This window comes from Homalodisca vitripennis, chromosome 5 (assembly GCF_021130785.1).
Source record: "Homalodisca vitripennis isolate AUS2020 chromosome 5, UT_GWSS_2.1, whole genome shotgun sequence".
NCBI classification, from domain to species: Eukaryota; Metazoa; Arthropoda; class Insecta; order Hemiptera; family Cicadellidae; genus Homalodisca; species Homalodisca vitripennis.
In genome coordinates this window covers 49,418,234-49,431,735 of record NC_060211.1, presented here as the reverse complement: position 1 = coordinate 49,431,735, position 13,502 = coordinate 49,418,234, and the positions used below count along the sequence as shown (strand labels likewise).

General features: G+C 31.8%; 1 protein-coding gene across 3 annotated transcripts in view; it reads left to right on the top strand.

Moving 5' to 3' along the window:
- The window catches only part of LOC124362132, a 70,513-nt gene that overhangs the window by 15,963 nt on the left and 41,048 nt on the right, over positions 1–13,502 (top strand). For 2 of the 3 annotated variants that reach the window (XM_046816350.1, XM_046816351.1), the window contains exons 4-10: positions 867–1,023; positions 2,616–2,770; positions 3,298–3,448; positions 5,772–5,920; positions 7,529–7,685; positions 11,300–11,457; positions 12,664–12,823. In XM_046816350.1, the coding sequence (XP_046672306.1) occupies positions 867–1,023; positions 2,616–2,770; positions 3,298–3,448; positions 5,772–5,920; positions 7,529–7,685; positions 11,300–11,457; positions 12,664–12,823 (1,087 nt within the window). The remainder of the gene's footprint in view (positions 1–866; positions 1,024–2,615; positions 2,771–3,297; positions 3,449–5,771; positions 5,921–7,528; positions 7,686–11,299; positions 11,458–12,663; positions 12,824–13,502) is intronic. The other variant, XM_046816353.1, reaches the window with a different exon arrangement.

Here is a 13,502-nt window from a genome sequence, read left to right as displayed (position 1 = left end):
TTTTGCCATGGGCCGTTGTCGACTTTTATTTCAACCACTTTATAATTGATTTTTAAATTGTTCTTAAACTTGTAACTATGTTTCTTCTTCTTACAGTGATCCAACCATTTGTCTTTGCGATGGATCGTGTTGCACATCACTTCTAGGCATTTAAATTTGTACAACGTTTTTGCTCTCTTAGGCATCTTTAGTTTTAGTTATGAACAAATCACAAATCTACAACATAACATAAGACATACCATACGCATAACAAATACACGCATATTCAAACTTCATTAACGTCCGTATCCGAGCTTCTTCAAACGAGACAGTTTTGTTCTGTTGCAATAGGTACTCTCAAACTCAAACATCACGACTCACATTCACATCAGTACATCACTAACGGCTGTGATGTGACTGTGACAGACAAGCAGACGGCAGACAAGGACAGTGTTGCCAGTTGAGCCACTGCCAACCTAATCGCCCTAAACAAATAAAATATTTCTCTTAAAGGATTTACACATCGGAGATCCTGGAGTTAGTTTAAACGGCGGAATAATATTTAGCTTATGGCAATTTCGATCTTGAATCTTGATGATATGGTTAAAAATGATTAATCAGTACTTTTAACTTAACTGTTGAGTATAATTCTCATTTCTCTGGTTATCGTCATGGTTTAAAATGTTAACATAAAAAAAAATCATGCCCCCCCCAAAAAATTTTGATGGCGCAAATTGCGCCATGCCCCCCCCTTCTGGGCACCCCTGATAAGTACTCGTATTTACCTAGTTCTACACGTAGTAATAACAAATAGTAGTTAGGGACATAGTGGCCTCCGTATAATACCAAAATAACTGAGATTCTTCTGAATGTTGAACAATTTCCAGAACAAAGAAGAGCATACATTGGGTGTTTTGTTGATGGAGGCATAGGAAATAGACTGCTCACTGGACTACAGCAAGATTTTCCTCAATCGTTAACACAAGATGTCTGCAATAAACATTGTTTTGAAAAGGGGTTTGCATTTGCAGGGACACAATACAGGTATAAAATTTGTTTACATAAGTAACAGAAAATTATTTACCATTAAGTATGTCTGAGTGTATTTTATAGAATAGAATTAATTTGCACATTTATTATAGTATTTAAACTTCTAATTTACAATCCTTCAAAAACAACAGCTCTGTTAAAAATTCTAACCTGATGTATGGTGGGATAGTGTGTGTCTGTGTGTGTGTGTGCGCGCGCACGCGCACATGCACATGTGCGCGCACACACATAAATATATTACTAACAGTTTAAAAAAATTAAGATTGAATAAAAATTACTCCTAGAGAGTAAAAAATATTCCAATATTTTTCATGGGCATTAACTACAACAAAAAGTTATTACAATCAACAAACAACTTTTGGTTCTGATCAAAGCTCACAAAGTCTCTTGGAGCGTGACACTGAGAACTCAGCAACGAACCTCGTAAATATTAAATGAACAGGTTTAAAAAGCCATGAATCTTCTAATAATTATTAACCATTTCACAATATCTTGTACTTACATAAAAAGAATTAGGTGAGTTAATCTGTATCTGTGATAACTTCACTTATAAAATTACAGGCTAGGGTCATTGCATGTAAAATCAATACATTCTAGATACAAATTTTATCTCAGCATTTTACATTTTTCTAAAGTTTGTTGTAATAATAAGTGACGATACTGAGAAAAGTAGCCTACCAAATTAAAAAGTTTTTTTTACCTTGAAACTTGTTTCTGAATTAGAATTATTTAAAAGTGTCCAAAGGTCCAAAAAATATATAAATACAAAAATCATTTATGTGTAAATTTACAAATGAATTCAAAATTAATAGTGGAGGTGAATAAAAACCTTTATAGATGGTTGTATAACTAAAAATTCTGTTGATAATTAAATATTTGTATCTTTCTTTTACAGTGTATTTAAGTAAGCTAATTCAATTTGGTATTTTAAAATTATTGTTTTTGGTTTGACATCTATTGACTAAAGATGGCTCTCCACAGCAAGATTGAAATTTAATAATTCAATTGTCTAAGCAATGTTTGACATGGTGAAGATGTTTTTGACTCTGTAGTGAAGATATGAAGTAAATCTCTCATAATTTAATCATATCTTACTCAAAACCAAGACTGTGAGGCTTAAGTGCATGGCATTAGGCCGCCACAAGGGGGAAAAAGAGAAAACCCAAGACTCAAAAGAATTTTTGTATCTTAAGGAATTTGTTCAATTGTGTATTGTCAGGCTGTATACAAGTTATGAGAACAAAATATTGTGGTAGAGCATTCATGCTTTCTGTGATTCGTGTTAGTACAGTGATGTAACTAAGGAGAGGAGTGGGACAGAACCCCCCTCCAAAAGACCTAAGAAATAAAAAAAATATAACAGCCTTCCAACTGGTTTGAAATTTTTGATGTAGAATTACGCCAATCTCATTTATTTAAATTTAGATTTATCCCAAACCTCCTGGTGTGGTCGATATGCTTTTCAATCAGTTTTATCCCCCTCTCCTCAAAGCCAACTCCTAGCTACACCACTGTGCCGGATAACATAATCACAATTAATTAATACACACAATTACGTTTGATAATAATAACAATATATTTTACAGTTATGAATGCTTCTGCTCAAGTAGTAAACCCCTTGAGTACAAAAGGGCTCCTGACAATCAGTGTGATACCAAATGTGCAGGGGACAAGAACAGGATTTGTGGTGGAACTAACAGACTCAGTGTGTACAGCACTGGGATTGAACCGACTGAAGTAGGTGAGTCAAATATCTGTTGTCATGTACAGTGGCGTAACTAAGGCTTGGTTTTGTGGGAGGGGGAGATCGATCTGATTGAAGAGGACACCACACCGATGGAGGGGAGTATGGAATAAATCTAAATTTAAATATATTAGAAAAGCCTAAATCAAAGTAAAATATTTACCTGCTGTATTTTAAACAAGTTGGATTGTTGCTGTACGTATATTTTTTTAATTTTTTGGGAGTTTTTGTGGGAGGTTCGATCACCTTCATCTTATCCTTAGTTGCGCAACTGATCACTTAAATTAAAGTTAAAATTACTGTTATTAATGTCAAAAATTTACAATGTTAAGAGAAGCTACATAATAATGTGGCACATGTAGGTTTACAAGCCTTTTATTAATTTTTAAAAGATACTTAGAAGATATTTACTGTTAATGTGAAATAAATTCCATCTTAGGCAAAATCTAGAAAATTGAACCTATTTCATTACACTGTTGATATCATGTAACTGCGATATATGAGTACATTCATTTTGATTTCAGACACTGCATACATTGGATGTTATATTGATGGGGGACAAGAAAACAGACTTCTGCAGGGTTTGGAGTTGAACTTGTATGGCACATTAACTCCAGAGATTTGTAAAAAAACTTGTTTTGAAAAAGGTTTTGCGTTTGCAGGCACACAATACAGGTACCGTAATGCCAAGTACAGATTATAAAATTACTTTACAGTTGTTTCGTTTCTCATTATAACTTATAACAATCAAATACTAACATTACCATTAATAAAATAAATAAATGAAAGTTAATGTTTTAAATATAATTTTAATGTTCAATTTAACAAAAAATATGTATGGATAATATGCAAGGCACTGCCATGACAAATAAATCTTCAACTAGGCTACAAAATGCACAGAATCTCGTAACTTTCTTCAAACTAGATTTAAATATTTAAATTGCGCAAACATTCAAATTGTTATATTGTGTTTAGATCTTGAATCTTTATTCTCTTATACTGATGACCTTGTTTAATATACAGCTTAGTGAATAATAACTAAATCATATTTGATTTATTATGATAGTTTTTATAGTTTTAGTCACATGGTCTATTTTGCATTGTATTTTAAAACACATTGAAGCTAATAAATAAGTAAAATAAAATCAATTGTAGAATGTTTACATAAAAATCAATAAATAAAAAAATTATACTTGTAAATGCATTTGATTCATTATTCACATCTAAAAATATTATACTGTTCTTCAACAACTTGTCCTTCAGACTTATTAGCTGAGCATTAGCAGTCTATCACTATTGCGGCTGAAAAATTTCATTTATTTGTCTGTCTGTCCGCACAATATCTCGAAAACGAACTGACCTATAGACTATTTTTATATGTCGTATGCAACACTGAGTTTCATGATGGTGCATCGATATCAGCATACTTTTGCGTTGAAGTTCCCTTCCTAGCTCACCGAAACTGTTATTATTTTAACACTGCTATGAAACCTAATTTAATGAACAAAAATTTGAATGTATATTGAGCCAAGATGTCTTGAGAAAGGTATCATCTACCAATTTTTAATCTTCCATGAAACATCATTTCTACAGACAAGAATGAGTTCTATGTTGGTGCATGTCTAACTATAGAATTTGGCTGAGCATTATTGAAGCCTCACACTCAGGAGTCTGATACAATTCATCTAGTTTCTATCAGAGGATGTAAACATTTCTCTCTATATGATTGTCTGTGTGTTTGTGTATCTGTCTGCGGAGCATCTGAAAAATTATAAAAGTTATTGATAGGAAATTTTTCAAGCAGCCTCAGCGAAGCCCGTTCATGGTGTGTCGTACTTCTACCTTGTTTTAAAATAACCTTTTGAGTGGCAGAAAACGATATTAAGTCTCCTGAGCATATACAGATCAAAATCCTGGAACTCAAGAGATTTAAGTTTATTTATCTCTGGAACTTAAAACCATTGTGGTTTCTAACAAAGTGCTACAAACATTACTATGTTTATACTCATCTCAACTAAGATTAAGTTGATAGTTAAATATAATATAACAGAAAAACAGTAGGTCTATGTGATAAGTTACTGTTGTAAATAGTGATCACTGATGTGTACATACTCTTGTTAAAGATAGAGTTGAAAGATTATAATTTGTTAGTAAATAAAATTTTTAATAACATTTTAAATTACAAACAGGAAAGAGGACAGTTGAAATGTCTATGAGAATTACAATATTTTTATGTTGATTTTGTTTACGAAATTAACCTATTAAAACTGTCCTCATGATAGAACTTACCAAAACCTCTGTATAACTTCACTAAACAAGACCCTCCAATACAAAACCACTCCCATTAAAAATTTTATATTTAAATAATACTGTTTGTGGAAACGATACCTGTCCCAAAACAGCTCAAACTAATTGAAAATTGGTACAAAAATTGCTCTTATAAATACCTTGGCTGAGTTCATTGGTCAGTTTGGTATGTCATATTTCAGTATTGGCCATTCAAACTAGAAAAAAATTAAACCTGTTAAACATTTTGTAATGAATAATTTTGTTGTATCTCAAACAGATTACATGTAAATTCCATAAAAAATTTCCTATTGCTAAAAACTGTTGAAAGAAATGCTGAAATAAGTTCAAATTTGGTTTTAAAATTGATCTCATAAATATCTTGGCTAAGGCCATTCACTTACTTGATGTACCAATATATTCCAATTTGGGGACCAAATTCACAAATTCTTTATTTATTCTTCTTTATTTACCTAGAAAAAATAAAAAATTGTGTTTTGGAATGCATACAGCATGTCCTAATATTTTTGTCATATACAAACAACAAAATTGTTTACATCTCAAACAGTTTTAGAGATATTGAGGACTGTGAATCCCATGAAAAATAAATGATTTACATTTCAGTTGTCACAAAATCTACCTACTTCTTCCGACTGACCTAGAAGGACTATGTGTATAATACCATTCATTACTAATCTCACAAATTTTACAGCTATGAGTGTTTCTGCTCAAGAATAAGACCACCAGACACCAAAAAGTCTTCTGATGCCCAGTGTGACTCAAAGTGTGCAGGTGATCAGTCTAAATTTTGTGGTGGAATAAACAGACTGAGCGTTTACACTACAGGAGTCAAAGAAACTTGTGAGTATGACAATTCAATCTCAAAAACAATGTAATACATATTACTGTAACTGTTAGTTAGTCTAATGAAAGTTTTGTATTATTGTATGGGTCTTAAAGCTATTTCTTCACCTCAGCGAGGATTTTGAAACTTTATTGTGTCCGAGGTCTGTTCTTGCAATTTTTAATTCATATTTGACTCACAGACAACAAGTAACTCAGTTCAATAAGCAACACACGAGTTGCCAATAGAAAATCCACATCGTTGTTTGTGGAACTCCACACAGCTCCATTTTAATTCAATTTTGTTTCTACTATACAGCGACATATCATTTCACACCCCTTTTTGTGCACAAGTACATGCCCTAAGATGTTTTGTTCACTAATTTTATTAACTGATGTAAAAGCAATAAACAATAACAAAACTTCCAAAACACAACTAAATATTTGTATTATTTCATATATTTGGTAAGTACTTGTGCATTTCTTTTAAAGAAAACTTCTTTCCTTTAAAAACACATTTTTTGTAATAGTAAAAGTCAATGTTTTGAGCAGTACCGCAGCTACACACTTGTAAGCAATTTACTGATTTCAATTTCTGTCCTATGCAAGTTGTGAATAAATAGTTTCTATGTGCTCCATGGATTTTTTCATATAAAGAGTATAATAAAAATTAATTGAAATATCAGTTTCATTGATTATATAAAAGTTTATATAAATATATATTTTACTACAAGAAAGTGTTGATATATGCATAAATAAAATGTGATATAAGGAAATAGAAGATACACTTTTTAATTTTGCTAATGGTAAACATCAAGTTGTATTTGCTGGAAATACCTTGTGGTTTGGTGTAAATAGGTATAACTGCCATCTCTGCCTACATAGGTTAGAGGATGCCAAAAAAAGGATCTAGACGTACCTGTGGAGAACTTACTGATTCAATTGATGTTCACACATTTCAAATTCTGTCACACTTTCTTACGTATCTAAAGGCTGGGGGGATGTTATTTTTATTGAGGATGGGAATAAACCATAATATTCAAGTACAAAACATGGGCAAGTATTTTTTTTATTTTAAAGACTAATTTCTATTGCCATATAGTAACAAAGGATCTGAAAACATTTTTATAAATTCATATTTTTTTAATTAATAATAATTGTATGAAATATATTTCAGTTTTGTTAAAGATACAAGAAATTTTAAGAAGTTTTTATCATGTGAATGGTAAACTTTACTAAATCTATAATTTTGATTTAAAAGTTAATTATTAAAACATCAGAAATAAAAACCAAAATTTGGCACTACATAATTGGCACAAACATTCCATCATATATTACCCATTACAAAGAAAAATTTTAAATACTATGCAAGTTTTCCACTTCTACAATCTGCTTAATCGGTTTTTCTTGTACCTATCCCTATTCCTTATCTCCTCAAAGTATTACTGGTGATACCAAATACTTCAAATACGAGTAAAACAAAACGAGTTAAGTTAAAAAGTGGTACATAAAGTTACTCCTCATAAAAATTGAGGGAAAACAAACAGTACATAAAAATCTACCATTGATATTTATTAAGTTACGACTGATAAATGTAACCTCTAATAACCTTCTTCTGTATTTTAGATGCGTCAGGACTCTACCATGGATGTTATATTGATGGAGGGGTGGGAAATAGACTTCTTCGTGGTTTTCAACAAGATTTCCAGCAAACCTTAACACAAGATTTATGTAATAAATTTTGCTATGATAAAGGTTTTGCATTTGCAGGAACACAATACAGGTAAGGAGTTGAAATCAATTCGAATAAGTTTAAAATTTAAGCATTGTTACTTAATAGTTATAAGGCATAATTTAAAGAAAATTTTAAAGATAAACTTTACAACTTTGCAAAGGTTGACTGTTTTACTGTGTTACTGTGACTCTGTGTGTGTCTGTGTGTGTTCAACTGTGCTTTTTGAGTTTTTCATAAGGATTATTTAGAAAGTATGGTCCAAATCATTGTAGCTAATCCAATGTCATATTAATATTGAAATGCATGTATGGACTACCTCGTGCTTTGCCCATTAAATGTCATTTACAAATTCCATGGTATTGTTACAGTGTCAGTTTCATAATGTTTAAAACAAAATTAATGGGCCCTGTGATTGTACAGACATTTAGTGATTCTGTTTTTAACAGCAAGGAACGTTTCAATAAAGTTCAAGAGAGTCAAAAGTTCTATTGCTCCATAACAATTTCAGACTTTATTCAACAATGGAAAAGTAACAACATAATAGTGACCTTCTAATTTCAAGAGTTCTATTGCTCCATAACAATTTCAGACCTTATTCTGCCATACAAATCCAAAATCTGATCAGTAGTTTGAATGGGATTGGTCTAACGATTCACTGTACAATCCAGACTTGGCAACAAGTAATTTTACGGCTCTTTAGCGGAGTTTTTCTGCTGTAAGTGCTTCATCACAGCTAATGAGGTAAAAGAATCAGTTGAGGAATGGTTAGTCTCAAAGGCAGGTAGACATTTATGATTAACTTGTAGAGCACCATGGCAGAAATATTTAACACTGGCTACCAAGTAGCGAAGTGTCTGATATCACAACTGTCATCACTCACCACTAATTTGCCCTTTGGTAGCAAATTTGTTAAACAATAATGGAAACTATGCATAAAAACATAAATACAGGGTGATTCATGAAGTTCTCCCCCCACTTCTACAGCACATTGCACTAGTAAAAATAATGAAAAAATGTTATATAAACATAGGTCCGAAAACGCTTCGTTAGCGAGTTACAGCTAGCGAAAAGATTTCGCCTGGATTCCTGGGTAAAGAGTAAAATAAAGCCATACTGAACTTTTGGAAAGGTTAATTAAGTAAGAAATATCGTGGATTCTTATGTATTTTTACCTGATAAAGCTAATAAAAATAGGTTTCAGAAACTGTACCTGTAGTAGTTTGTGAGGGATTCAGGGTTAAATGCAAAACATTGGGGCACGAAACAATGTTTTTTTAAGTTTGATGTACAATAAACTTTGTTAAATTGGTAATAAATACATAAAATCAACCAAACATTAATTGTAGAGAATTTAATTCTGAGAAAATTTATATAATCAAAGCCTAAAATAAAACAGAAATAAGTACCAACAAATCGATTTTATTCAGTATAATACATTACTAGTTTTAAGCAAAATTAATCAGGTTGGGCCAACCGTACGCACCTTTTTATAATAATGTTCGAAAATGAGGCCATCATTATCAATAAATTTTTGCAGCACGTTTGTGTATTGCTTTTGTTGCGTTTGTTAATTTTTCAGGACTTCCCTGTATCTGCACAGCCGAATCCATAATACGGGCAATTAATTCATCACGAGAATTCACTTTTGTCTTGTATACAATGTCTTTCATCCATCCCCAGATGCAATAATCCAATGGAGATAGATCTGGTGATCTTGGTGGCCAAGGGTGAGGCCCCTCCACGACCAATCCAGTGTCCAGGAAATTGATGATTTAAGTAAGCAGAAACGGCACGTGAAAAGTGGGGAGGTGCTCCGTCATGCTGGAAGTACAAATTTTGTCTGAGATGTAAAGGAACATTCTCTAACAGCTGCGGCAACTCTTCTTGAAGGAAATGCAAATAGAACTCAGCATTTAGGCGTCCAGGTAATATGAAAGGTCCAATCAGTCCGATTGTGCAAAAGGCCACACCAGACATTGACGCTAAATCGGTGTTGAAAGTTCTGTTCCACTACCTCATGTGGATTTTCTTCTGCCCATGAGTGTTCATTGTGCAAGTTATTGACACCATCCCGAGTGAATTGTGCCTCATCCGTAAACAAAATACGCTTGTAGAGTTGATTATTAATATTCAAAAAGTTGCAAAACTCCAAGCGAAGCGGACCATCCCCTAGCTGTAGATGTTGAACCTTTTGTTTATGGAACGGATAAAATTTGTTTCGATTAAGTGACCTCCACACCGTTGACTGCGAAACTCCTATCCGCCCAGAAATACATCGTGTACTTACACCTGGACTGCGATGAACAGCATTAATAACAATATCATCATCAAGTTGGACAGCTCGTTCATAATTGTGGTTCTAGTACTTGGTAGTGATCCTGTTTCCCGAAGAGTACGAAAAGTTCCTGAAATTGTTTTTGGTATCTGGAATCCTCCTATTAGGGTAACGTAGTTCATATTCTTCTACAGCAGCTTTAGCATTACCATTACAGTAACCCAAAATAAAAACCATATCAGCGTATTCCTCTGATGTAAATAAGTAAGGCATTTTTTCGCTGAATAAACAATCGAATTATAACTCATAGAAAAAATTGCATTTAATAACACGATTCACAGAACCCGATCTCCTGCTGTAGCTTGCAAAACACCACTATACACAGTTCTAACGTAACAGTACAGAATACCATTGTTGATCAGCTGTTATTCGTGCATTACCAACTTAGAAATTAATAAAACAAAAAACTGCATTTCGATGATTAGTAAACAATAATGGGAAAATGTTTGCTTCATTTATTTTCGAACATTTGATGTAAATTTTTATTAAAAAAAATACAACGTAATAAATAATGATATTTTTATTTACAAACAAATTTATTTAACAGTTAATTCTTGTTTTCTCAATTTAACTCATCATTAAGGAACAAACATTTTGTTTTTGTTTTATTTTAACTAAATACCGTACGGTATTTCTTTACAGCTAGTAATGTATTATACTGAATAAAATCGATTTTTTGGTACTTATTTCTGTTTTATTTTAGACTTTGATTATATCAATTTTCTCAGAATTAAATTCTCTACAATTAATGTTTGTTGATTTTATGTATTTATTACCAATTTAACAAAGTTATTGTACATCAAACTTAAAAAAAACATTGTTTCCTGCCCCAATTTTTTGCGTTTAACCCTGAATCCCTCACAAACTACTACAGGTACAGTTCTGAAACCTATTTTATTAGCTTTATCAGGTAAAAATACATAAGAATCCACGATATTTCTTACTTAATTAACCTTTCCAAAAGTTCAGTATGGCTTTATTTTACTCTTTACCCAGGAATCCAGGCGAAATCTTTCGCTAGCTGTAACTCGCTAACGAAGCGTTTTCGGACCTATGTTTATATAACATTTTTTCATTATTTTTACTAGTGCAATGTGCTGTAGAAGTGGGGGGAGAACTTCATGAATCACCCTGTATATAACAAAGTAAATAAAATAAAATTTTTGACAAAATGTGCAATTCTTTTGCTATAAGAGTTTTACATCACTTTTTGGATAGACCTTGCACATTAAGCAACTGTTAAGTGAACTCTAAGTAGACATATAATTAAAATATCATCCAGCATTCAATCATGGCTTAATTTTTTCACTTGACAACTTTTTTACAGTTATGAATGCTTCTGCTCAAGAAATAAACCTCCTGATCACAAAAGAGCACCAGACGTTCAATGTGACACTCCATGTGCAGGAGATAGGAACAAGGTGTGTGGTGGTACTGACAGACTCAGTGTCTACAGTACTGGGATAGAGCAGACTGATGCTCCAGGTCAGTATATTAATCAGTTGTTTAAAAAAAACCTTTGTTACACTGAAAATAATGATTGGTTTTTTGAAACCAGCGTTATGCTTCATGTTGATGTATACATAATTGTTTTTTTTTTTTTTTTTTTTTTTTTTTTATATATATAAAATGTGTGAAAAATCTTTGCTTACTGTAAATCTATGTACATTTTTAATAATTTAGTTCACAATTAACTAGATAATTCCGTAATGTATATTATAAATCCAAAATGTATAAATTTTAAATTTTTTTGTAAGTTGAACCTAGGAAAGATAGCATGAATAAATTAAAAATTTCAATATAGTTAAAATGTTCTAAATTGGTTCTAGTTTTTTAAAACATTTGGTTTTGTATGTTTTTTTATTAAGTCTTATAGTATAACTAACTGTTTCTCGAGACTTCACAAGCTTTTCGTAAGCTTTACCCATGTATGAACACCTCTGGTTCAAGTGAATTATATTTCCAACACCGATGAAGAGTTTGCCTCGCTACCAAGATCATGAAAATCTGTCAAAAGCATATGTTTATAGTCATTGTAAACAGACATTTACTTTATTATAAAGTGGTCTAACACTCAAGCTTTAAGTTCAACCAGAAATTAATTTGGAATAAAAATATACATCATAACTTAGCGCCTTCAAATAGTGTTTGGCTATTTAATATATATAACTGACTTGTAATTGCAGTTTATTATTTGCAGGCACTTTTAAAACTTTCATCTATTGCAGTGCTGCCTTACACTGCAATTCGGTTGCGAGATATATCAATGAGCATAGCATATAAACCTTCTACATGGCAAATGCATATACATACAAATTTTCATAATGATCGGTCAAATATTTTCTATCAATGTCATATGTACAAACATCCTCTTGGCAAAAACTGTTTTATATATATATATATATATATATATATATATATATATATATATATATATATATATACAGTCATCCTCCAAGGATGACAATAGTGAAAGGATTATCTGTTGATCGCCGGTTTAACAGTTAAAACTAGGAACAAGTTTGAATTTATCTGACTATTACTGTGTTGGAATATAAATTCAGTTGTTTAAAATCGGTTATGACTTCAGTATTAATAATTTTTGTAATTTAATAGTTATTAAAGTGAGATTCTGTTAAATTGCCAGACTAATTTATAACAACACCGATTTTTATGAGTTTTGGTTTTCAGACTACGGTGCTGAAGTGTACATTGGTTGCTTCATTGATGGAAATGTTGGCAATAGGCTGATGCACGGTCTACAGCAAGACTTTCCAGATACCCTAACTCAAGAAGTGTGTAATAGGCACTGCTATGATAAAGGCTTCGCATTTGCAGGCACGCAGTACAGGTATTTAACTATGTTCATCTGTTTAAAATTACAACAATTAAACTCTCTATCCAATTACAGACATTTAAACATTTAGAAAAATCATGGTACTAAAATAATGTTAATTTAAATTGACATTGGTAGGGGTATAAAAAACCTCTTTCTTCCACAAACTTTAGGATATTGTTCCTAGGATAATATGAAACAAAAAATCAATTGCAACCAATGATCTATCTCTTTTCCTTTATAGTATACTAGCTGTTTCCCGCGGCTTCGCACGCGTCTCTTAAGCTTTGCCCGTATATTTCTTTGCCTTCAAATAGTGTTTGGATATTTTAATATACGTAACTACTGTGTTGTAATTGCAGTTTATAATGTGCAGGCGCTTTGATAACTTTTATATCTTGCAGTACAGCCTGGTGGTTAGTTACATCAATGGGCATTGCGTATAAACCTTCTACATAGAAAAATACAAATTTTCATAGTGATCGGTCCAATAGTTTCTGAGTCTATAAAGGACAAACACACAAACATTCATTTTTATATATTATGATTGCAGAAACAGTTTAAACAAAATTTGTCGTTTCTCTTAAGCTTACTCTATGCTTTAAAACTATAAGTGTAAAGAAATTTATATATAAATATATTTTTTGTCGCATTATATATGTTTACAAAGAACAGCTGATTAAAAATTTGAAAA